The sequence below is a fragment of the Anabrus simplex genome, chromosome 1, assembly GCF_040414725.1.
Source record: "Anabrus simplex isolate iqAnaSimp1 chromosome 1, ASM4041472v1, whole genome shotgun sequence".
Taxonomy (NCBI): domain Eukaryota; kingdom Metazoa; phylum Arthropoda; class Insecta; order Orthoptera; family Tettigoniidae; genus Anabrus; species Anabrus simplex.
In genome coordinates, this window is record NC_090265.1 from 193,136,085 (window position 1) to 193,162,431 (window position 26,347).

General features: G+C 37.6%; 1 protein-coding gene across 1 annotated transcript in view; it reads left to right on the forward strand.

The window, feature by feature from the left end:
• Nucleotides 1-26,347, forward strand: part of Myo95E (Myosin 95E) — a 503,326-nt gene that overhangs the window by 380,704 nt on the left and 96,275 nt on the right. Inside the window, exons 18-19 of the mRNA XM_067140340.2 lie at nucleotides 11,934-12,020; nucleotides 17,529-17,666. Coding sequence (XP_066996441.1) covers nucleotides 11,934-12,020; nucleotides 17,529-17,666 — 225 coding nt within the window. The remainder of the gene's footprint in view (nucleotides 1-11,933; nucleotides 12,021-17,528; nucleotides 17,667-26,347) is intronic.

The following is a 26,347-nucleotide window of genomic DNA, read 5'->3' on the forward strand; positions in this document are numbered from 1 at the left end:
AAGATTTATTGCACAAGTAATATACTTGCATAATTCTTTTCTTTAATATCTTTATAGTTTAATATTAGATTTTATTTGTAACATTTAAGTCTCCTTTTATTCCAATATTTGAAAAATGCTGGAGAAACTTTTCAATAACTGAAATACTGGTAACTGTGACTCATTGTTTGGCGATACAGGAGTGTCGCTTCGGAATCAGCTTCAAGGGCCGGAGACACTTGTGGTGTCTATACCGAGTGGTATGTAACCACCCTTCCTCTATCCATTCCTCTTGAGTATTTTGCTCCAACTGTGCTGTAGTGCTTTTGAATTTAATCTGCTTTCTGCTGTAGAAATGATGAGGCTTTAATATGTCATACACTTTCCAAATCTGAATCTTCTAAGATGGCATAAACTTGTTGTGTTGCCCTAAGACATATCATTAATTAAATTTGGCTCTATTTAGTTGTTTCATTTAAGTACTATGCTCTGCCAGAACTAGTCCCTTTTGCCATTGACCATTCTGGAGTAGAATGTATGCCTTGAGTTGTTGTTTCAGGTCTTTAATAATAATTCTGCTTTAACATAAATCTGATTTTAGATGCCGTATTACTGTATTTTCCTGTGACTTGGTTCAATGTTAGATGATGACTTGTAAAACTTTATACTGTATTTAATCTTTAAGAACTGTTGTCAAAATCAAGATTATGATCTCTAAGAAAATATTACACTGTATAGTTCTAGATGGAGTGATTTATTATTATTATTATTATTATTATTATTATTATTATTATTATTATTATTATTATTATTATTATTATTATTGGAATGAACGAGACACACTGATTTAGAGAAAGCGTTTGAACGTGTTCCTAGGGAAATCGTTGGGACTGCAATGTTCTGGAGGAGTATGTGAGGCTTATCCAGGACATGTACATTCGTCCCTCTACAAAGAAGCCCATCTCCGGCAGAACACTTCTGTCTCTCATACATTCCTAGTGGGGGTAGGGGGGCAATACAGTATTTGTCATTTCCTAAGACTAAGGGAGTTTCCTTGTTAAGGTTGGTGTTCATCAAGGTTGAGCTTTGAGCCCAGTCTTATTCAATATAGTTCAGTATAGTTATTAACTATCTCACAGAACAACTGATGGCACAACCACCATGGGCACTTCTATATGCAGACGACATCGTCCTAGTTGGTAAAACACGTGAAGAGTTCGAGGCAGCCTTAGAACTTTGGAGAAAAGCTTTGAAGACAAATGGACTCAGAATACCATAAGAAGATGGAGTGTATGTTCTGTAGACATGATATAGGCTTTTGGGCATATGCCATGTCAAGAAAAAAAGGTCTTCTGAAGACGCAGAGCAAAGTTCTCTGCAAAATATAAAGAATTTCACTTTATTTTCTTGACGCAGCATTTCCCTAAAAGCCTATATCATGTCTGTAAGTATGGGCCGTGAAAGCATCAATGGAAATATATATTCTGTAATTTTACCAAGCCAGAAGTTCAAAGTCCACTCAATACAATTTTCTTAGCAGGTGAACCACTGGCAATGATGAGTAAATTCAAGTACCTGGGCTCAGTTATTACCACCGATACAGCGATTGATGATGACAAGAAGCATCATATCAATGTTGGATGGACCAAATGGTGTTTGCTGACAAGCGTCTTATATGACAGGCAAATGCCTATAAAGCTCGAAGGCAAAATATATAAGACTGTTGTTAAAGCCTGCCCTCACTTATGACTCTGAGTGTTGGATAAGACAAAAGAAGTATGATCAGCAAATGCATGTTATAGAAATGTGAATGCTGCAATGGACCAAGTGTACAATGAGCACATATGAGGATCATTTAATATGGTCTCTATCAGTGAGAAAATGGAGGAGCGGTAGTTGCGCTGGTACGGACACATACAATGTCGAGATGATCATCCCATTAAGAGAGCTCTTGCAATCGAGGAACCAAGGAGAGGACACGGGCATACAATGTACAGCTGAAAAGGCCTTGAATAGAAACGGCATTCCAGTGACAAAGACATCCAACTGCAGGGAGTACTCTCTAAGGATCTGGAGAACCGACCCTAAGTGATACTTGGGAGTGTCCATCCAGGAAATGAGAAGAAGATGATGAAGATGAAGAAGAAGAAGAAGAAGAAGAAGAAGAAGAAGAAGAAGAAGTAGAAGAAGAAGAAGAAGAAGAAGAAGAAGAAGAAGAAGAAGAAGAAGAAATGAATAAGACACACTTACCAAATGATTTGTTATGGTATATGTCTCGTCTCATCCATGGCTGTGACAATATGGAAGCTACTGGGGTATGGGTGGTGCCGAGTAATTCAGAGCACAACTAGTGTGTCTGATTGTTTAGGTGTTGATTATAGAGTCAGTCATACTGCAATAGCGCTTTCTGTCCCAGTGAGGAAAGCAATGTCAAACTACCTCACTCCTCATCTTGCCTATTAAGCCTCATTTTTGCTCCACCATTGGTTGTTGCAGTTTCCCCGTAACTGCATAACCTTTGGTGGTGCTATTTGAAGATCCAACCAGTCTCTGGGCTCATTACCTAACAGACAGACACAATAGAATACATTTTGGAAATATCACTTGAACAAAAAAATAATTATAATTACAATATAATGGCTAGCTAAACACTATAGGCCATAATATGAGAGTAAGGCATGAATATTCTAAGAACTAAACATATCTCTGGAATTTACTACATGTTGTGCATGCTCTGAACCATGCTCTGACAATATGCTAGAAGAATTAAATGTACAGCCTGTAATTTATTACATCAATCACTGCAAAATCTGGAATATGCAAGAAATGAAACTAGGAACTTTAAAATCACCAATAAAAAAGATTAAAGACTGTAACATATCACTTGGTCATAGAATGAAAGTCTGATTGTGGTGATGTTGATGATCAAAATAAGAATAATGCTGTGAGCCATTCGTATGCTTTTATTTGCTTTTGAGAGTTCTATAGTTACATATGTCTAACTGATTTCCTTTACAGACATATTCTGAAGTATTAGCTGGTTATTATACAATCACTGCACTTCTGAAAAAAAAAAAAAATTGGTTGATCAGCAGAACATACGATGACAGCCTTTAGTTCATTGTGATATATCAGATTCTACTGATAGTTTGATCTCTGTCAATAAAAAGTAGAACCCTTTTATATTTTCACTAGGGCTTGGAAGTTGAAGACCTATAAATTGCTTAAAAAATCCCTATAAAAAGACCTAAAAATATCCAAAAAGACCTAAAAGCTGGCAAAAAGGACATAAATATGTGATCCAAATGCATTCATAATTTTGGTTTTAATTACATACATAATATTTAAAAATGCAAAATTCTAATGGTATGTAACATACAGTGCATATAAATATGAGTGAAATGTTTCTGCTTTCAGACATTATATACTTTTACATTCTGTACTCCAATATGGCTATCATAATGAGACTCATAACATGTAACACATTACGTTTCCATATTTGTTAAATAAAAATACTTTCAGAATGTAGAATGGAATATTTTTTCCATCTAGAATGAATTCAGCGAACTCACATTGGACATCCTGGAGAAAGAAATTGAAATTAGTACAACTGGAATTATATTTGGCTTAACCACACTAGGGTTATAGAATTTGGAAACCTTACCTCAGTTGATTTTGCAGTATATCACAATAGTCATCTCCAGATTTACCTTTTAGGACATCATTTTAGGAAATACCATATGGGTGTTCGGAAGAGTACTGTACATTTTGTAAGAAATGTTGAAATTAATGTTTAGGACTACCTACACACCTCTATGCGGCCCTGGCCAATGATTTTATTTCTAAGCACTCTAACCAGTTCTTGTCTTAGAATGGTCCCAATATATGCAGTTTCTGAAGTTCAAGTTTGTCAAGTGAGACTGCTCATTTAATACAACATCATAACTTGAAGAAGAAGAAAGTCGTCATTCGTTGTTATAAGATTACCAAGAGACGTCAACAACATAGCTAATATTTACATGCATGGACAGACTGACCTGCCTGTTTTGAGTTATGTATAGCAATTAAAAGTGCATGCAAGAACCATTAAAATGGTATACATAACTCAAAATAGGCTGTTTTTGAGTTATGACATTCTTAAATTAAATGATATATATATATATATATATATATAGTACCTACATTTTCACATTTGCCACAGTTATAATACAGATTTGTTAGGTCTGAGGAACACAGAAGTGACAAACTTGTCTTATATTTTGTGATATTTATTTAACCCTTTCAGTATGTTGTTTCAAGAATACTGGAACTCAAAAATTCACCATCAGAATGTTGGCCAGCAGGGTAGGTATACAATTTCTAATCGCTAGCTAGCGTGTCAAAAGCCTGGATTCAATTCCAAACCTCTTTGCAGTTTTCATACAGAGTTCATGGCGATTCATTCATCGGATAGGGACGTTAAGCCTTGAGCAGACCCTTTGGTGCTATTCAACAGGATTAAAATATGTGCCAGCACTGGGTTTCACCCTCTCCCTTCCTACTATCATATATCATGTCATTCATTTAATTTCATTAACTCCTCTGATGAGATTGACGTCAGCAAGAGCATCTGGTCGTAAAAACTTGCTACAAAGATTCATCTCACTTCATACCAGACCCTGTAGAGAAACAGGATATGTATAGTCTGCGTACCTTTTAGCGATATTACTTTATATGGGGTTGAGGAGTAAGGAGGGAGCTTTTCCAGTTACGGTTATACTGCCAACTGAATGGAAATGAAGTCTGAATTGAATCGATAATATGATCGATCGATATGAATTTTCTAAACGTTTATTATCTTACCCCAACAACAGTGTCACACATACATTATTTAACATTATATAACATTTCTCGATGCGAATCGTGTTCCTAGCATGAATTCTATAGTTTGGCTTTGTTGTGTAAACAACAACTGATCTAGTACGTAAAGTGTACGCCAGATGTCACACAGCGATGCATAAGCAATTAAAAGTTTGTGTTTCAAAGGTTGCCAATATGAATCTCGAAGATAAACGAGGTCAACCGGTTCAGCACTAGGGTGTGCATGTATCACTAAAAGGTGCACGTACGGTAGATGGTTTTCTGTGGTTTCCCATTTTCAAACCAGGCAAATGTTGGGACTGTACCTTTATCTAGGCCACAATTGATTCCTTCCCACTCCTAGCCATTTCCTGTCCATCATCACCATATGATTTATCAGTGTAGGTATGATGTAAAGCAAATCTACATATATAAAATAAGAGTTTTGTCTGTACATTGCTCAGAATTTAAAAAGGATGGTATTTCTGTATCAGTCGTGCCCAGAGTAACAAGGAAATGCACTTTTTACTTTTCCATAATGTCTGTCTGTCTGTCTGTCTGTCTGTCTGTCTGTCTGTCTGTCTGTCTGTCTGTCTGTCAACATATTACGAGAAAACGGCTGAACAGAATTTAATGAAAATCAGTATACAAAGTTGGGTAATAAGTCGCTACAATCTAGGCCATAAATAATTTTATTCATGCTGACTGAAATGGTAGTTTAGGGGAAGGTGTAAAATTTAATTCTCAAATATTTATGATATTAGTGGTCATAATTTAATGAAAATTGGTATACAAAGTCAGGGGATAAGTCGCTATAAATTAGGCTATAAATAATTTTACTCATGCTGAGTGAAATGATAGTTTAGGGGAAGGCCTAAAATTTAATTGTCAAATATTTGTTATTAATAGTTGTATCTTAACGAAAATCTGTAGGGGATACCAATATAAATGGTCCGTTATTGGACATTATAAATTTTCCAGCTAGCTCATTCTTGGTTGCCAGCGTTTCGCCCTCGTGTGCTAGGGTGGGCTCATCAGTTGGTACCTAGCACACCTACCAATATGCTGGCTAGTGCATACCGTGGAGGCCACTGCGTAGGCTAACTGGAGCCACCGGCAGTGCCAATGCACTAAGAGACTTTGTCTCATCACTAAAAATTGATGCCTGCTTGGCCATCAGATGATATAGATGTTGATTCCCATAGGGAATCTGAAATATTTGTCCTGAATGAGCAAATTTATAATACCAATATAAATGGTCCGTTATTGGACATTATAAATTTTCCAGCTAGCTCATTCTTGGTTGCCAGCGTTTCGCCCTCGTGTGCTAGGGTGGGCTCATCAGTTGGTACCTAGCACACCTACCAATACGCTGGCTAGTGCATACCGTGGAGGCCACTGCGTAGGCTAACTGGAGCCACTGGCAGTGCCAATGCACTAAGAGACTTTGTCTCATCACTAAAAATTGATGCCTGCTTGGCCATCAGATGATATAGATGTTGATTCCCATAGGGAATCTGAAATATTTGTCCTGAATGAGCAAATTTATAATACCAATATAAATGGTCCGTTATTGGACATTATAAATTTTCCAGCTAGCTCATTCTTGGTTGCCAGCGTTTCGCCCTCGTGTGCTAGGGTGGGCTCATCAGTTGGTACCTAGCACACCTACCAATACGCTGGCTAGTGCATACCGTGGAGGCCACTGCGTAGGCTAACTGGAGCCACCGGCAGTGCCAGTGCACTAAGAGACTTTGTCTCATCACTAAAAATTGATGCCTGCTTGGCCATCAGATGATATAGATGTTGATTCCCATAGGGAATCTGAAATATTTGTCCTGAATGAGCAAATTTATAATACCAATATAAATGGTCCGTTATTGGACATTATAAATTTTCCAGGTGTGCTAGGTACCAACTGATGAGCCCACCCTAGCACATGAGGGCGAAACGCTGGCAACCAAGAATGAGCTAGCTGGAAAATTTATAATGTCCAATAACGGACCATTTATATTGGTATTATAAATTTGCTCATTCAGGACAAATATTTCAGATTCCCTATGGGAATCAACATCTATATCATCTGATGGCCAAGCAGGCATCAATTTTTAGTGATGAGACAAAGTCTCTTAGTGCATTGGCACTGCCGGTGGCTCCAGTTAGCCTACGCAGTGGCCTCCACGGTATGCACTAGCCAGCGTATTGGTAGGTGTGCTAGGTACCAACTGATGAGCCCACCCCAGCACACGAGGGCGAAACGCTGGCAACCAAGAATGAGCTAGCTGGAAAATTTATAATGTCCAATAACGGACCATTTATATTGGTATTATAAATTTGCTCATTCAGGACAAATATTTCAGATTCCCTATGGGAATCAACATCTATATCATCTGATGGCCAAGCAGGCATCAATTTTTAGTGATGAGACAAAGTCTCTTAGTGCATTGGCACTGCCGGTGGCTCCAGTTAGCCTACGCAGTGGCCTCCACGGTATGCACTAGCCAGCGTATTGGTAGGTGTGCTAGGTACCAACTGATGAGCCCACCCTAGCACACGAGGGCAAAACGCTGGCAACCAAGAATGAGCTAGCTGGAAAATTTATAATGTCCAATAATGGACCATTTATATTGGTATTATAAATTTGCTCATTCAGGACAAATATTTCAGATTCCCTATGGGAATCAACATCTATATCATATAATCTGTAGGGGAATCGAGGAGCAAGTCGCTGCAATCTAGGCCATAAATAATAATATTCACACTAAGAAAAATGATAGTTTAGGGGAAGGCCTACAATGAAATCCTCAAATATTTACAGTATGTTATTAGTGGTCCTATATTAATGAAAATTGGTGTGCAAAGCCGAAGAATAAGTCGCTATAATCTAGGCCATAAATAATTTTATTCATGCTGAACGAAATGGTAGTATAGGGGTAGGCCTAAAATATGTTATTAGTGGTCATAGTGATAAATACTACATAACTTTTTAGTTATGTAGTATTATATTTCCGATCATTTATGTCTTATACATTGTTACCATACTGGCTATGATCAGAGATATTCATGAATTTGGATTTTTGTTACTAAGTCCTTATCAGTGCCAAGTCACGAGAAAATGGGTAAACAGGATTGAATGAAAATCGGTATGTAAAGTCGGACAATAAGGAACTACAGCCTACGCTATAAATAATTTTATAAGACACCCTAATATCACAGAGTCGAAGGAAAACTAAATGTGAAGGACTACAATATAGAAAGCTCATAAAATTGATCACCAATAACATTCCATTGACCATTGTTTATTGTGATGAGCTTTGTCTTCTCTTACCACTCATCTCTGATAGATAGGATTACTGCTGCATAGCGAGTATTTTTACAAATTTGCCTTACGTTGCACCGACACAGTTAGGTCTTATGGCGACGATGGGATAGGAAAGGGCCACGAGTGTGAAGGAAGCGGCCTTGGCCTTAATTAAGGTACAGCCGCAGCATTTGTCTGGTGTGAAAATGGGAATCCACAGAATAACATCTTCAGGGCTGCTGATAGTGGGGTTCGAATCCACTATCTCCCGGATGCAAGCTCACAGCTGCACGCCCCTAACCACACGGCCAACTCGCCTTGTCGTACGAGTGTAGCAGTCTGCCTAAATATTGGCGGGAATTAGCTGGGTAATTAGGTAACTTTCTTCTTTGACATGCCATTCCTCTGTTTCATAAATTTTCCGATACTACTGATACGTAACACACTGGTTCATCATAGCATTCGAGCTATTCAATCCCTACTCTGAGGCACTGATTGAAATGAGCAGTGTGCATATTTAACAGAATAATGGTAGAGAAGTGTTCACAGCTGTCTGCAGCCTGGTCATTCCAGCTCTGGAACATTGGACTGTTAGATTGGCACCGTAGTACTGTTCGTTAAAAGTGAGAAAATGTGCAGTTTTTTATTTGATCGAGTATTTTATGTGATAACATTGCTTTTAATTGCTACATTCCTACTGACATTTTTGTAATGACCTATGTTGACTTCAGTTAGGAAAACCACAAAGTCAGTCTTTCTGAGAATCCCGTAGCGAAGCACGGGTACATCAACTTGTAGGTAAATAAAAAAGAAATGGGATAAGGGTTGGACATACATTGTAATATTATTATAATAGTCAGCCCATCTTCCACAAAATAAGTGGTTTGATATATATATATGAGTCTGTATCTTTCTCAATATTTAGTTTTCATTTACCGACTGCTATAGCTGGAGAGCCAAGTTTAGCTTTCTGGAAACAAAATGGGTTTGAACCCCACTGTTGGTTGTCCTGAGAATGGTTTTCTGTAGTTTCCCATTTTCACTCCGAGGCAAATGCTGGAACAGGCCAAAGCCAATTCCTTCCACCTCCTTACCCATTTTCATTCACCATCATTCATTTCATCTTTATTAGCTTCTCAGCTGAAGATGGCATCAGGAAAGGCATCTGGCCATAAAAAACATGCTATATAATTTCATTTCACCTCAGTTTGGACCCCATATCAGAAAATGAGACCAAGTGGTAAACATACATATACAGTATTTAGTTTTCATTTATTCTTTGATTGCTGTGTGTTACTAAGATTTTAATTATTCCATCTCAGTTTATAAATCATAACTCCCGCTTCCTAAATTTCTACAACCATCAGCATAACAATCATAGAAACAACATATAAGTGGAAATAAACTCTGGCTTTCCCCAGGTTAAGAATAATTTCTTTTCACAGTTTTAAGCCATACTGAGTAGCAGGCGAAGCTTCATAATACGATCTGCAGACCTGCAGAACCACCAGAATGAAAAATACATACAGCGATAAGCAATCCCATCCTTCATTTTGAGTGTTGTTATCAGGCCAAAGATTGATACCCATTCAAATACTGGCGATCTGGCAACCCTGTTTAGATCTGTGAATGATAGAACATTAGGAGAGCACACTTAACTACAGCTTTCTCCGATAGGTGGCTAAGAGTTGCCCATAAGGTTCTGTATGAACTGCACGCCTTACAGTATGGCTGGCCTATTCGCATGTGTCGCTCAGACCATAAATAATACACTAGAGGTAACACCGGTGCCACCGTCTGTAAGAGAATCTCTGCAGCAAGCGCCGAGCAGAGCATGTTGAAATTTCAGCTGTTTGGCAAAAAGCTCCCTCTGCTGTACTTATCAATGTGAATAGAGAACTTTTAAAACTGTGTGGATATTGATATGGTTTAAAATTCTTACATGTCAGCGTTCTCAGATACTACAGTATAATTGTGCGTCTGTTCATAGAGAGAAAACCCAAATTGCTTAAATACAGGAGAAATGTGTGATAAAAAAGGATGGTTGTGATTAAGTAACACAAAATCAATTTACTGTTCAAACAACTTACTTTATGATTGGGGTACATAGGCCTATATTTCGCTATGTTTTGTGTAAATGGCCAGGACTTGAGAATAATTTTATCCAACAACCGATAGCATTCTCTCCCGTTTTAAGTGAATGAGATAGTTTTCGGGCCTACCATACAAGTAATCATGAACATATTTCTCCGCACTGGTAGGGAATTCTTCAGAGTTAGGTACAGTAGTCATGAAAATGAAAACAGGAACGTTAGTAGCATCAGACGATGTTCCCACTCCATTAAGAAAGCCGGCTCCCGAAGTTGTATGCCGGTCTTGGAACCTTTGTAAATATGAGTGTGTCTCTTTTTTTTCCTGCTATTTGCTTTACGTCGCACCGACACAGATATGTCTTATGGCGACGATGGGATAAGAAAGGCCCAGGAATTGGAAGGAAGCGGCCGTGGCCTTAATTAAGGTACAGCCCCGGCATTTGCCTGGTGTGAAAATGGGAAACCACAGAAAACCATCTTCAGGGCTGCCGACAATGGGGCTCGAACCCACTATCTCCCGATTACTGGATACTGGCCGCACTTAAGCGACTGCAGCTATCAAGCTCGGTATATGGGTGTGTCAATACTAGATCAATTTTTTTTTTCGATAAGTGGAAGAAAGGCTTTTCTTTGTAACTTTTTAAATGTTTTTTTTTTGTACAAGTCAGTTATTTATATCGTCGATGCCCTCAAAATCGGGATCTTACAAATTGAGATGTATGTTTACCTGCACTTTATCTGTACATTTTCAGGAACTTCAAACTGATAGGACATGGAATAAAGCTTTTCTGCGGGGTTGGAGGATGGATGCATACGAGCTCAGCTGGCTCTTCCCATATGTGATTCAAATGTAGATGTGTCTATTACACTTATTGCACAGAACTGGGTGTCAAAGTGCAGAACCACCAACATAATTCAGCACAAGCTGCCCCTGCTGAGTAGCTCAGATTGTAGAGCACTAGCTTTTTGAGCCCATGTTGGTGGGTTCTATCCTGGCTCAGTCTGGTAATATTTGACAGTAGATTTGCTGGCATGTAAAGAAACTCATGTGGATCAAAATTCTGATACCTTGGCATCTCTAAAAACCATAAGTCATTAGTGGGACATAAAACCAGTAATTTTATTCATTTCATATTCTTATCTACAGTATACTCAGGGAACATTTTTCTAATATTACTACCAAAACCAGAGAGAGAGTAACTTGCTGATAATTGTTTTAATTTCATTTGCTAGGACCAGCTAAAAATAGAGTATAGAGTGTTTTGATGAAGAGAGCATATATCTGGAATTAAGATGTGTTTTAGTGGAGAGTATTGAAAAGTAATCATGAACATTAGAGTGCATCTTGTTAATGAATAATATTTTACTTTCTCAGACTTTCACCTCCAATTAAACCTATTTATATTTTCAGGTTGTTGTTATTGTATGACATACAGTTGTGTAGTTGTGTAGGCTGGCCCTGTAGTTATGAGAGTAGAAAATTAAAGTTGAATCTACTGTACCTGCACAAGTCTTCAGCAAATTATTTTATTAATGCCAAGATTGAAAATAAAGCTTTGTGCTTTTCAACATGAGATCTGTGGAAATTCATCATTAATTAACTTTCTTTTGTTTTAAATTGTGAATTCGAAACAAATCACCTATGTTCTTGGCATTAATTTCATTTTTTACTTGGATATTATGCAAAATTAAATGATTCAGTGGCAATGTTTTACTTTCAGGCACGAGAAGAATATCGGATTTTGAAACATCGGAAACAAGTGGAATGGGCAGTGGCAATCATACAAAGGCATTTCATTCACTGGAAGGTAGCTTGGAAAACCACATTACTTTTAGACTATTATAAAATTGTTTCAATCAGCACTATTTTCATACATATTATATTCTCCTTCAAAGGATGATAAAATTGCATTCTTGTCCTCTTTCTTCGTTAGTACACTTTTTGAAGTTTGCTAAATTTATGTTTAAGGTCCCAGTAATTTGTAAATATTGAACATGCATTGTTGAACAAAACTCAGTGAGACTACAGAAGGCTGATCAAGAAATATTCAACAATTTTTTAATCATGACTCCCCTGAAGAAATGTGATTAATCAATTATATGCTATTGTTAAAAATCACTTTACTACATAGTGACTTAAAGGTGATTGATTGATTGATTGATTGATTGATTGATTGATTGATTGATTGATTGATTGATTGATTGATTGATTGATTGATTGATTGATTGATTGATTGATTGTATTTACACTCATATGAAGGAATAAAATTATTCCACCAAGTGAGTTGGCTATGTTGTTTGGGTCATGTAGCTGTGTGCTTGCATTTGGGAGATAATGGCTTTGATGCCCATACTGTCGGCAGCTATGAAATTGGTTTTCCATGATTTCCTATTTTCACATTAGTCAAATGTAGGGACTATACTTTAATTAAGACCATAGATGCTTCCTTCTCAGTCACCGTGAGACCTGTCTGAGTTGGAGCGATATAAAACTGATAGAGAAAAGAAAGCTATTCTAAATTATATTGGCATGTCTGTTTCATTGGTCTAATTTAATTTAAGATGATGCAATTAGCACTCACACACTATACTTGAAAATGAATGACAACAGGTCTAGTCCTCACAGCGAGACTTCAGCTAGCTGGTGTTTACCTGGAATATGCGGTCCCTCCATAGTCTTGATTAACAGATCTTGCCTTTCACTTCCACTTCACACACACCAGACACTTAATTCAGCAGCTCCAATGCAGACAGGTTCAAACACACAGATGTTGGCTACCACCCAGCACAGCGATGGTACACTTGGTTCAACTCCAGACAAGCCCGATAATTCACATAATCAGTTTATGTGACCGCTCCACATACTGAACTTCTCAACATATTGTCCCTATTAAATTGAAAGAGTACGGAACACTATGAAATTCTTATCTCTTACCATTGTCCCCATATCGCCACCAAAATCTGATGATGCCCCAACTAGCCAGTCACTCAGGCGTGTCCAGTCCTAACTCTCTAAACATAGTCTATAATTTCACAGATTTTGGGGAACATATACTTCGACAGACCGGCATTAATATTGGATGAAGCTATCTACATAAATAATGGGCAACAATCGGTTAAATTAATTACCAAGTTTATTCAAATAAACAGACATGAAACCACAAAATGATCGAACTCAATGAAAAGGACCAAACAGAAACACACACAAATAAATTTACATTATATCAACAGTTGTTCACGAGTCCATCAACATGCTTAATCCCATGTAAAATGCTTATCAGTTCAGAATCAAATAACTCAAGTATAACCAAACTACACCTGCGATTTAATTATGGGTGACTTGTATTTCATTCATGAGAAATGAGTAGCTTAAAATTTTATTTCCACAGACATGGTGGTGATGTCCTAACCATCTTTATGTAATTATTTAGGGGGTATTATCATTTAGCCTACACTTAATAATCGTACGTGAATAGCAGTAACTAATTACACACACAGTAAAATTACAGACAATCACATTAAACCCTCATGTGGATTTCAATTGACAACTGTAAAACACATATTTACAACAAATTAAATCAATAAATTGGCCTGTAGCACACACACCTGTAACATCTTGTCATTCTCACAAGCATACACAAAAGAAAACACACCCTTAGCAAGAGAGACCTCCGCCATTCCACGGTCATCGTTTCTCATGCATACCGATGCTGATTAACTGTCTGTGAATCTCAATTTATGCACCCTCATTAGTCTCCTCTACTGATTTCCTAATTGTGCATCGTCATTTCTAATCTGGTGCAAAGAATCAGAACGGCTATGAATACTTGCTCATACAGTATATATAATTAGTGTGGATATTCCCTGCATATGGGCTACTATCTAAACAATCCTTGGAGCTATATTTCTCTCATTAGATGATCCCTACGCCCAGTACATGCGGGAGATCACAGGTTCCTCTAATTCATTAATTCCTCTCGAAAGGTCGAATTGCGCATATCTAAGACGCAGGCAACCACGGCCCCACCTTCACTTTGAAGAACATGCTGCGAAACATCATTATTACTGTCTCCAAAGCCTGTCAATTAATTGTCTGTTCATGGCACTAATGAATCTCTATCGAATTCCTATATGGACTTTACAATAAAATAATTCTACAGTCCTACACGAACTACATTATCAGTCTACTTTCTTATAACATATAAATGATGATTCTATCACAAGACCTCTTTCGACCTAACTGATTGACTTCGTTCAGCAATTCCTCTCTGCGTCCAGCAATTATTTAACCACGACCTACCGCTTTCAACTTATTGCAAATTAAGCTGAGATTCACATCTAATCTAAATTCACACTGACCCTTGTTCCAATTTGAACACACAAGATTTTCAACAATGAGTCTCTAAACACAAATAAACCAGAAATGGCAACAATTTCATTCAAAATCACACTCACAGAATGGCTCTCACATCCATGCTTACCTTCATAACACTGTGCATGCAACCTACTCAACTGTCCTAGACATGGCATGATCTTAGAGGCTGATATGCTTACTTTACATTTGACTTGGTCCTTTAGGTTTACTGATTAATATGAAGATTAACATTCCATAATATCATAAGTTATGATTTGAAAGACAACCAGGCAAGAAAAAAGGCTTATTTATATTTAAGTCTAAAAACAAAGATCACAAGAATTGGTAATATTGTGTGCATTTGTCTTCCAATTGTAGCGTGGCTGAAGATGACCCAATATATGTATGGGGTTGAAGCTAGTCCCAGTTTTATAAGACAATATACAAGCTTCTGGTATTGAATAGGTGGACCCTTCTCTACCCTTTGATAGTGATTCCCTAATATACAATTACTTCAAATGACATGCTTGTTACTTTACTGTTTCTCATAAATAAAATGAAATGGGGATGAAATGAATATGATTCATGGACCATATTATCTCTAGTTAAATAAATCTGGCAGTTGCCTCATCACTAAGAAATGATCAAAGAAATTATTTAATTATGACTTCTATGCACAACTACGTAAAGTATTACATTCTTAGGAATTTAAAAAGCTACTCATCTCAAGTAACACTCTGTCTCGGGCTGGATGGCCCCATGCTGTTTTACTCATTCATCTTCCTCACCGTGAGATGTTCCGGAAACGCGTTCTCCCTGGGTCTGGTCCTGACATCTCGTTCCGTAATCGTGAATCCTCTCTGAAACTGCTGGTACTGGAACTGGCTGTGCTGAACCTTGTTCACTGCTGACTGATTATTGGCCTGGTAACATTTATATGCAAATTTCTGACCGTTACCTATTTGGCTTAGCTATAAAAAGTTTATAGCTACGTCATGATTATATGTTACATCTGGCTAGGGTCAATTCACCTGCTAGTTCAATGTGTCTCTGCATACACATAGTTCAGGAATTGAGGCATCTCCGCATCACGATGACCAACAGGACATACCCGCGCTCCATCATTCCTTCTTTAATATCGGAACCGAACTCGGCACTTCAACTTCCATGGGCTCGTGTATTGTCGCGTTTTTGTGCTCTGGACTTGGACTCATCGATTTGTTTATGTCCTTCACACATGTGCCTACACTCTAACACTGTGGCACTGCTGTATACATATTACGATCACGCGACTCAGTTGGGAAAATGAGACATTCAGTTAGCGTGTGCCCTATGTCTGAAGAAATTCTCTCCCAAAGTTCAACTGTGTGAGGACAGTTATGCATGGTTAAAGTGTTTGATGGAGATCAAATATGATACTAGACTGCTAACAGACCGGTAAAAAATGTTACTGATAGACAGATAAAACAGGCGGTAGTCCTCCTCCATGCTCCGAGTTGGCACCTGTTATCATTTTTGTTCCTCCTTCTACACTAGATATTCAGCTTCACCTCCTGGGTTGTCTTCCAATCACATTTCAATTTTTCTTCCCACGCTATCCCTCACTGGTCCTGGCTTCACTTTTGTGTTGGGTGGTTTGGTCCCCCTGGAATCAGTTGACCAGGGTCTGGTCTCAATCTGCCATTTTATTCTTGTCTTCTGTCCTTTCGACTTGAAAGATATTTTCGAACCCTCGGCCTTCTCTCCAGGTTTTTTTCTTTCTATAACACTTTTCTTGAGTTCTTTTTAAATCTTATATATTTGCTCACCCTCTTATCAAGCATATCCAGTTGGTCCAGGCTTGATCTTATGTGATGTATTGTTTTGCCGGGCAAGCAATACATTCTTTCGTCTGTACACTTTCTTAGCCATGGTTTATGATGGGTAGGGACAGGTTTATGAGCGGTACTGTCATGTTTTTTGTTTTTGTCTGTCCATCCTTTTCTATGCAGCTGTCTTCCCTTCCTGGATCGCCGCTAACCTAATCATAAAACTCACATTTTGATTTCATGACTGTGAAATGGCCCCAATTAATGCTCATGTAAACATAATGAGCATGTAAGCATAAGGGATCAACATATCACTCGACAAGACAATAACATAGCACTAATTCAATACCAACTACTAAAGAAAGACAACTCTCCATTCCAACATTATTACACTCAACCAACACCGACTTCAACACTCCTCAATGACAACAATTTAACAATACTCTCCGACGCGCTGCTCCAATACGCTCAATTATGACAACAATAGTCTGTTCGTGGAGAGCATGTTTTTATATGTCTGGTGATGAAATTCTGGTATCTTCAGAGAGTGCCCAAAATAGGACCCTTCTAGCTTGGCCTCCCAGAAAATCCATGGAGACACCAGAGGGGCTGTCTCATGTCCTTATGCCAGCCGGATGCTCACAGCCCAACTCAATCATTCCTTCCAGGAAATACTGAAATGGGTTACAATTGGGCTGAAAGTCAAATATTTTTTTATTTTTAATGACAAATATTTAAGCATTTTCATCCCAATGAAAAGCAGACACAGCATTTTGTACTAAGTGGAAGAGATGAAATTTGCTCCAATTCAACTCATTTTCTAGCAAACCACAGGACTTATAATTAAACAAAAATATAATTAATTCTGAATATTGGTTTAGGTTTTCTGAGTATATCAAATTGTTGTAACTTGATCTTACCTACAGCTTGTATGTGCACATTTCAGTACATGACGAAATCTGGTTGCATATGACTCAGTCAGCCATCTGTATTTATTGTACAGTTACCAAGTTTGAATCAACCCCTTCAAACATATTTTGGATGTGGATAGGTCCAGTAAAATTAACGTTTAATTTCCAGTGCATATGGCTTTGCAGTTTTCTGTTGTAATGCTGTAAACCAAAATACATGCAACTTCTATTTTCCTTGCACAGCGCAGGCAGTTTCTACTTCGGTTAACACAGCAGTTGCCTCCTGAGACTGATTCACCTATCAACAGGGACTGGCCAACATGTCATCGACGACTGGCTGAACCTAGCTTGCTTCTTAGAAGGATACACCATAAATGGAGGGTAGGTTTTTTTCTTAAGTTTAAAGTATGTAATAAAAAATTCACTGCCCACGTTTACCATCAATTTATGTATTTCACACATAATATAAGTGCACTGTCCAGACTTCATCACAAAACTTACACTCATCCTTAAGAAAAACCATTTATTACTGTATTCGCTAATACACCCACACTTTTGCTACCTGAATATACTATGGAGATTTTGCACCAAAGTAGTTTTACATCAGTTTAGAGGTTTGTCCTATTGTAATAATGATGGGTTCTCTCAAAAATTATCTTCAAATCAAACAGCTGATGTATTACCATTCTCAGAAAGTATAAAACTTTCCATAGCAATTTTCTTCAGATGGTGTCACCCAAATAGCATAATGCCTCTAAACTGTAATCATCATCTTATTACCTGACAGGCTCAAGATTTCCATGATGTCCAATCTACTAATACAACAAAATATGGTCTAAAAATCCTATTATCCTCTGGTATCAATGTGTATAAAATGACATTGGGCTAAACAGACCCTGTTTAAGACTTATCTCCTGCCTATCATGACGTATAGTCTGGAGAGTTGCGTCTTACATAAAAGAGAAGTAAGTCAACTGCAAGCTGTTGAAATGAAGTTCCTTAGATCAGCTGTACAGAAAACAAGGAAGGTCAGAATTAGGAAAGATCAGACACGAAGAGACCTGCAGGTCAACCTGACCATAAAAGAAAGGCTGAGTGTTGCAAGGCTGAAGTGGCTAGGACACGTTAAGCGGATGCAGGAGACTTGAACACCAAGAAAGTATCTTGAAAAGATCGTTCCAGGACGAAAACCAGTTAGACACCCTAGAAAAAGGTGGTTAGATCAGATAAGAGAAGACCTAGAGAAGAGAGGAGAAACATGGGATGCCCTAGAGAGAAAAGAAGCAACCAGGACCATAATAAATGGAGGCAGATCATTCTTAAACATACTACCCGGCTCGCTGGAAGGAATTCATGATGATGATGATGATGATGATGATGACCTATTGACATTGTGACGGTGTCCACCACTTTGTTGTAAGACCTTGGAGACTAGCAAAATGGGTCAACTCTGCGTTGGGAATCACCAACGGTACTATTATAGCAGTTACTCACCTCGTCTCAGCAAAACTCCATGGTTCTATACTATTCCATGGTTCTATGGCTGGAAAAATAGTGTTAATCTCCAAATAAGTTCACTGTGTGTACTCCATCTGCAGTGCTAAATCTATGTCTATTATTATTACTTTGTGACTAATCTCAAAACGCGTAACCCACTTGACTTTTCACCTTCGCCTGTGTGCTTCTCTACCTCCTCTACCCTTTGATAATGATCAATTGTCAATACGGATCATAATGAAATACATAAGTTATGATTCATAACTTATGATGTGTGCTTCAAAAGTGTCACATGATTATGTTACTTCATATCTACCTGATCTAACTTCCAGACTGTTTGAACTGGCTAGTGTGCTGATTGGTCTTTTCCTTTATTTCTCTGCTTCCCTTTCACCCTTTGATGGATATACACTGTGTGATGGGTTCTCTCAAAAATTGTTCACCATCAACATTCCGTGGAGCGAGAGACGGCAAGCTATTCAGCAGAAATTCAAGGTAGGACGTTGTCCTTGAAACTTACCACCTTGTTTTCAAGACTTGAGTTCTCTCTGTCTGCCAATCCAACATAGACTCTGAACAGTGTGCAGAACTAATGAATGAATGAAAAAAAATGAATTCATTCCCACTTCCACATAATGTGGGTGGGCAGGCCAAAAGCTAATATTGTAGTTCTTTGCCTGTTGAATGAGAAATTATATTGTGATATGTTATTTTTATTGTATATTTTGTACAAACATTTCATTATTTACAGTGATGATTTGATACAGAAGTAACCACAGTCACACAGTGCAGGTCCCAGAGCAAGCCCACTTTCTACCTGCCTACTACTTCCCTGTTTCTTGTAACATTGTTCTTTGAACTATTTGTTCATTCTTGAGGACACTGTGCACTGTCTGAATCAGTGATACCTTGTAGTACCAGTTCTTAGATTTACAAAAATATATTACACTGGCATGGATTATCTTGTCCAAATAATATTTTTAAGTCTGTGGGTAAAATAAAACAAAAGACATTACTGTGCCTATTTTCTTTGGTGCTTGTAAAAGAAAACAAATAAAATAAATGTGTATTACAATAAAAATAATATTTGAAATTAAAGGCAACAGTCATTATGCTTTACTTTAATATATACTAGCTGCCTGGGCATTTTATTGATTGTTTACTTTCAGGTATTTTATTACTTGTTAATTATGTGTTAAGATAATTTTTGTAGATTTTGTTATTGTGACTTTGACTGATTAAGAACTATTTTGTAGTTTAGAAGTTATTGTTATGTGTTTACAGAAATTTCAAGTCTTATAGATTATTTTGTTTTTCGTTAATTAAACTAATCTTGGTAAGTTTGAACATTTTCTTCATCACCACGTTTTGCCATGCCTACACAGCTGAACTGGTACTTAAATGACATCCAGATTGCCACAATACAACTCAGCGACTGTGGAAACTATGGATTCAATTCTAATATTGGTCGTTTTCGATTATTGTTGTACATCACTCCCTCCCCTAGATTTGCTAGAAGGTGTTTTACTCCTCCAGTATATTTTTGAGATAGTAATTCATATGTGTGCAATTTTGGTAATTTTCTCTTTCACACCTTTTACTTTTAGGATTTGTATTACCTGTTTCAAGTGTTTTTTTAAGTTTTCTTAATTGTGACATTGATTGATTGTTCATGAACTACATACTGTACATATCCCACATTGTTCCATCTATACGATGGGTCAGCGACTGAAGCCCCTCCACTAACTTCAGTCTTTGTACTTTTCTTCTTCTGCAATGTTGTCCCAGTCCCCTCCTCGTTGTTGAATGTCATTTTTCACCATCTGTATATCGCATTCTTGGCCGCCCTCTTGGTCTTGAATATTTTAACTGCAAATTATACATTTTTCTGGGTATGCGATCAGGATCCATCCTTCGCATGTGACCATATCATTTGAGTCTACGCAGAGTTATGTTATCCTGCATTCTGCCAACCTGAGCCATGTCCCTGATGTTCTCATTATGAATTTTATCTCATCTTGTTTTGCCAACCATCGCTCGGACAAATCTCATTTCAGCTGCCTGAATCCTTGCATCATCCTTTTTCCTCATGGTCCAGATCACACTCCCATATGTCAAAATTGGCATGTAATAAGTCAGATAAATTGCTCGCTTGCATTTCAATGGTACTTTTGGGTTCCATATTAGGTCTCAAACAATTCTATAGAATGTTCCTCCAGCTTGAATCATGTTGGTAAGTTCCTCTTCAATGGAGCCTGCTTCCTAGATATTTGAATTTATTGGACATCTTGAGTTATTTACCCTCTATTTCAATCTAACCTTCAGGTTGACCATTTCTCTGCATAACCAACACTTCACTTTTTTCCTGACTGAATCTTAGGCTTACTCTTTAGCTGTTACTGTCCATGCATTGGTCTGATCCTGAAGTTCCTCCTTAGAATCTCCCCATATACAGATGTCATCAGCAAAATAGCATGACTTTCATTTTGTTGTCACCAACATTTTGGCATACTTGTTGTTGAATCTCATTCATCACAGTAATGAAGAGAAGAGGTGACAGAACTCCACCTTGTATTAGGCCCGTAGTTATTCTAAAGGGTTCCGTCATTCCTGATGGTGATTTGATGTGACTACTGATGTCTTCATATAAATTCTCAATTTGGTTTTATTATGTCATTAAGTCCACTCTTTCTCAGCACTTCCCAGACTTTGTCCCCGCTTACTGCATCAAAGGCCTTTTTGATATCCAGGAAGGCCAGCCAAAGGGCCTTATTATGTTCATAATACTTCTCCATTAGCTGACACAGTCCAAATATTAGATCAACTGTTGATCTGCCTTTCCAGAATCCATATTGTTCCTCTGATAACTTTAATTCTATCAATAGTCTTATTTTCCTTTCTAAAATCCTTTCATACAGTTTTCCCACTTGGGAAGTTAATGTAATTCCTCTATAATTGGAACATTTCTTCCTGTCACCTTTCTTAAGGAGTGGAATGATGAAACCTTTTTTCCAATCTGCTGGTATCTGCCCATCCTTCATGAAGTCTTCTGCAAATTTGTAAATTTATAAATATTGTTAAGTGTATAACTGTACGTTCTAGCTTAAGATTATTTTGTTTCACCATAAAGTATTTCCTTGTGGCAGCCCAGATAGTCTGGGAAGTATCTGATCCTTTCAAACAAATAATAAAAATAAGATATAACGTAATGTATTTACGTGTATGGTGTACACAATTCCAGCTGTCACTGGAACTGTCACCAATCAGCCGATCGACACCGAAAACAGTGTAAAAAACTTCAATCTTGGTGATTTGGACATTTTCTTTATCACCCCTTCCGAATCATCATGCCGATGGGTGCTGAACTTGGACTTAAATGACATCCAGAATGCCACTATTCATCTCAGTGACCCCAGGAACTAAGGATCCAACACTAATATCGGTGGTTTTCAATTATTTTACGTGTCACCCTCTTCCCTAGGGGTATCTTTTCAAGACAGTAACTCATATCCGTACCGAGTTTGGTTGAGAGCTGTGATAATGTTTGACTTTCAACTTAAAGGCATCCGGAGTGTCAGTATTTATCTAAGCGACCCCGAAAACTATGTATTCGGCAGTAATATTTGTTGTTTTTGATTATTTTTTAGTATCATCCCCTCCACCAGTGGTGCTAGGAGTGTCTTACCCCACGTAATTTTTTTTCCAGATAGTATAGTAAGTCTTGTGTGCATCAATTTTAGTTGAGAACTCTGCTGGGATATAACACATACATCCATAGTATCGGTCATTTTGGACATTCCTTTTTTCAACCTTTCTCAACCTCCATTCCGACTGGGCCTGAACTATGACTTAAATGGCATCCAAAGTGTCACGGTGTTGGGGAAGTCCTGCCCTCACAGTTATTTTTTGTTTGTTTGTTTGTTTGAAAGCTATGCTGGAATATATATTCACCCATAATCTTCGTTATTTAGAATACTTTCTTTTTCACCCCTTCTCACCCCCGTGCCAATGCGGGTGAACTTGGACTTAAATGATACCTGGAGTGTCACTGTTCATCTCAGCAACCCCTAAACCTACGGTTTTGAACTATTTTTGATTATTGGCGGGTAAATCATAAACCTTACTGACATGAGGAAATACATGTCAGGGACCGGCTAGCTAGTGCATAACAAAATATTAACACAAAGATCCATGATAGGCCTAGCAAATCAGTGGTAGCATATTAACATCGCTTTCAACAATCAAATGAGCCTTGGATCGAATATAAAACCAATACCAAAAGTGACAAAGCCTTTGTGCAGGTCTGTTAGGTATGACGGCCAAAATGGCTCCGATGATAGACAAATGTGTTCAAAGAAAAATATAAGAATTGGGACTATGAATATAGTATCCTTAGAAAAGAATGCAAGAATTCAGAAATCACATGGATAATGACAGAGAGAAACATACTGATAATGGGACTGAGTGAAATAAGAAAAAAAGGGAGTGGTAGTAACTTGCTGGAGAGGGGATATAAAATGTGGTGGTCAGGAAGAGATAAAAGAAGAAATGGTGTTGCAATAATCATGGCTAAAGAACTGGCCAACAAAGTACTCAATGTGGATTATGTTTGTGACAGAATAATTAAAGTTCAGTTAATAATGGAAGGAAATATCCTTGATATAATCCAGGTTTATGCTCCTCAAATAGGTTGTGAAATAGATGAAAAGGAAGAGTTTAGCACTAAACTGGAGGATGGTGTAACATCTAACAAAACTGTGATTATAGGAGACTTCAATGCTAGAGTTGGGAATGATAGAGGAGGATATTAAACAGTTGTAGGAAGCCACAGAGAACATCACAGAAATGATGAAGGGGAGATGTTGTTAGACATGTGTCTGAGAAATAAATGGATCATTAGTAATGGATGGTACAAGAAAAGAGATAGTCACAAGTTTACCAGATACAGTTGGAATTTGCAACAGAAATCCATAATTGATTATATAATAATAATGGAAGAAATCAGAAGATGCTTAACAGATGAGAAAGTGATACCAAGCATTAATCTTGACGGTGACCACAGACTGTTGGTGGGGACATTGATGAAATTCAGAAGTGGTAAATATGGGGGGAAAAGACAGGCAAAAAACAAATGCTGGAAACTAAAAGATAGAGAAATTCAAGAAATGTATAGGGAAAAGATTAAAATTCAACTTCCTAAAGATGAGAGGAAGGATGTTGAGGAAGAATGGAAAAGGTTCAAACAGGCTTTAGTCAAAGCAGCAGAAGAAACCTGTGGAAGAACATCAACAAAATTCAGACACAAAGAAACTCCATGGTGGAATAAGAGAATTGCAGATGCAGTCCAGAAGAAGAATAATGCGTGGAGAGAGAATGGTTCAGAAACAGAATGGAACATAATAGAGAGAAATGGAAATGACTAAGCAAAGCAGCATTGGCTAAAAAGATATACTGTGAAAAATTTACAAAAGAGATAGAAGAGAATTATATGAATGACGAGAAAATAATATACTGCATATTAGGTAACAGAAGGAAACAAAAAGAAAATACATCAATAGTCCTCAACAAAGATGGAAAACCTGTGTGGGAAGAAAAAGAAGTTTTGAAAGTATGGAAAGAATACTTCCAAAATCTATATGAAGGACAAAATAAAACAAATGAACCAAGGAAATAGATGAAGATAAAATATCACCATTACAGTGAAAGGGATGAATAAACGATCAGATGAAATAGGAAGAGGGATCTAAAAATGTCGGATGTAGAAACAGCTGTATTAGAAAGAAAAATGGCAAAGCTTCTGGAATAGATGACATCACAGTGGAAATGATTAAAGCTGCAGGACCTATTGGAATGCAGTGGCTGTAGAGAATAATGAAGATAGTATGGACTGATGGAGAGATTCCTGATGACTGGACAGGGGAAATTATTGTACCTATTTTTAAAAAAGGTAATAAGGCACTTTGTGAGAACTACAGAGGAACAGCATTACTGTGTCATTGCATAAATATTTATGAAAATATAATCTTACAGAAAATCAAGAACAAGATAGATTCACAATTGAGAGAAGACCAACAAGAATTTAGACCTGGAAGATAAACTATTGATGCCATATTTACAACTAGACAAGTAGTAAAACAGAAATGGGAATTTGGGAAAGACATCGCAGTTGCATTCATAGATATACAAAAGGCTTATGACATGGTTAGAAGAGGCAAGGGCTGAATAGAATGTAATTGTTAAGAGAAATGCAATTCAGAATCAGAAACATGTATAACAAATGTCTGAACTGTGTTATAATAGATGGCAAAAATTCAGAATGGTTTAGAACAGACAGAGGAGTTCAACAAGGAAGTGTACTTTCACCAGTGCTCTTTAATATAGTGATGGACAACATTATGAGGAAAGTTTGCTAAGGGTCAACAGCAAATGATATGAAAGTCATAGCATATGCAGATAATTTAATGGTATGGGAAGAAAATGAACAAAAATTGTAAGAACAACTAAATACCTGGCAGAGGGCAATTGAACAAGCAGGCATGGAAATAAGTTTAACGAAAAGTGAGGTAATCAAAATCAGTAGAGAAAACAAAAAAATGAAGGATGTTAGATGTAATGGAAACATTTGTAAAGAAGTAGATGCTTTTAAATACCTAGGAAGCAAGCTAACTGGGAAAGGAAACATCAAGGAAGAAATTTTGCAGAGGACAGGAAATTGCTCAAAATGTTATTACTGTGTATCAGACATAATTAGAAATTGGAAAGTACCTACTGAAGCAAAAATCATGATATATAAATCATATTATTTGCCAATATTGACCTATGGATCAGAATGTTGGACTTGGACAAAAAAATATCTGAGTAGATTACAAGCAACAGAGATGCACTTTCTGCGAGCGATCTTGGGTAAAACAAGGAGGAACAAGGTAAGAAATGAAACCATACAAAACACACTACAGATCAACCCTCTAAAAGAAACTATGGAGAGAAATAGGCTGAAATGGTTTGGCCACATCAAAAAAATGGGACAAGAAAGTTCACCAAGAAGAGCTCTGGAATGGGCAGAATCTGGAAGAAGACCAATTGGAAGACCACCGACAAGGTGGAGGGATCAGATGGAGGATGACGTAAATTGGAGAGGATTACAGTGGCAGACAGTGATGAACGATAGAATGTGGGGAAAAATGAGGGAAGATTGGAAGAGGCTCTGTGAACGACCTGCATAAGCAGAAACGTATCAATAATAATAAGAAGAAGATATATATATCATTTTTATATATGCCACCCTGTCCCAACCACAACCCCTAGGGGTGGCTTACGCCACAGTGCTTTTTCTGAGACAGTTACCGAGATTTCTTCTACACGTCATGAGGCTCAAAATGAGCTTTGTCTCATCCTTGTATGGCAAATTAAATATCATCATCATCATCTTCTTCCAAGTATTGGGCCATGTGACCCGTTACGGTCTTGCATTTTACTTTCTGCAAGACTTGAAAGCAATCAAATGTCCTTCCAACGGGTTGCTAGCCTGAAGGAAGTAAGACCATTGGTGGGGCTGCCACCTCTCA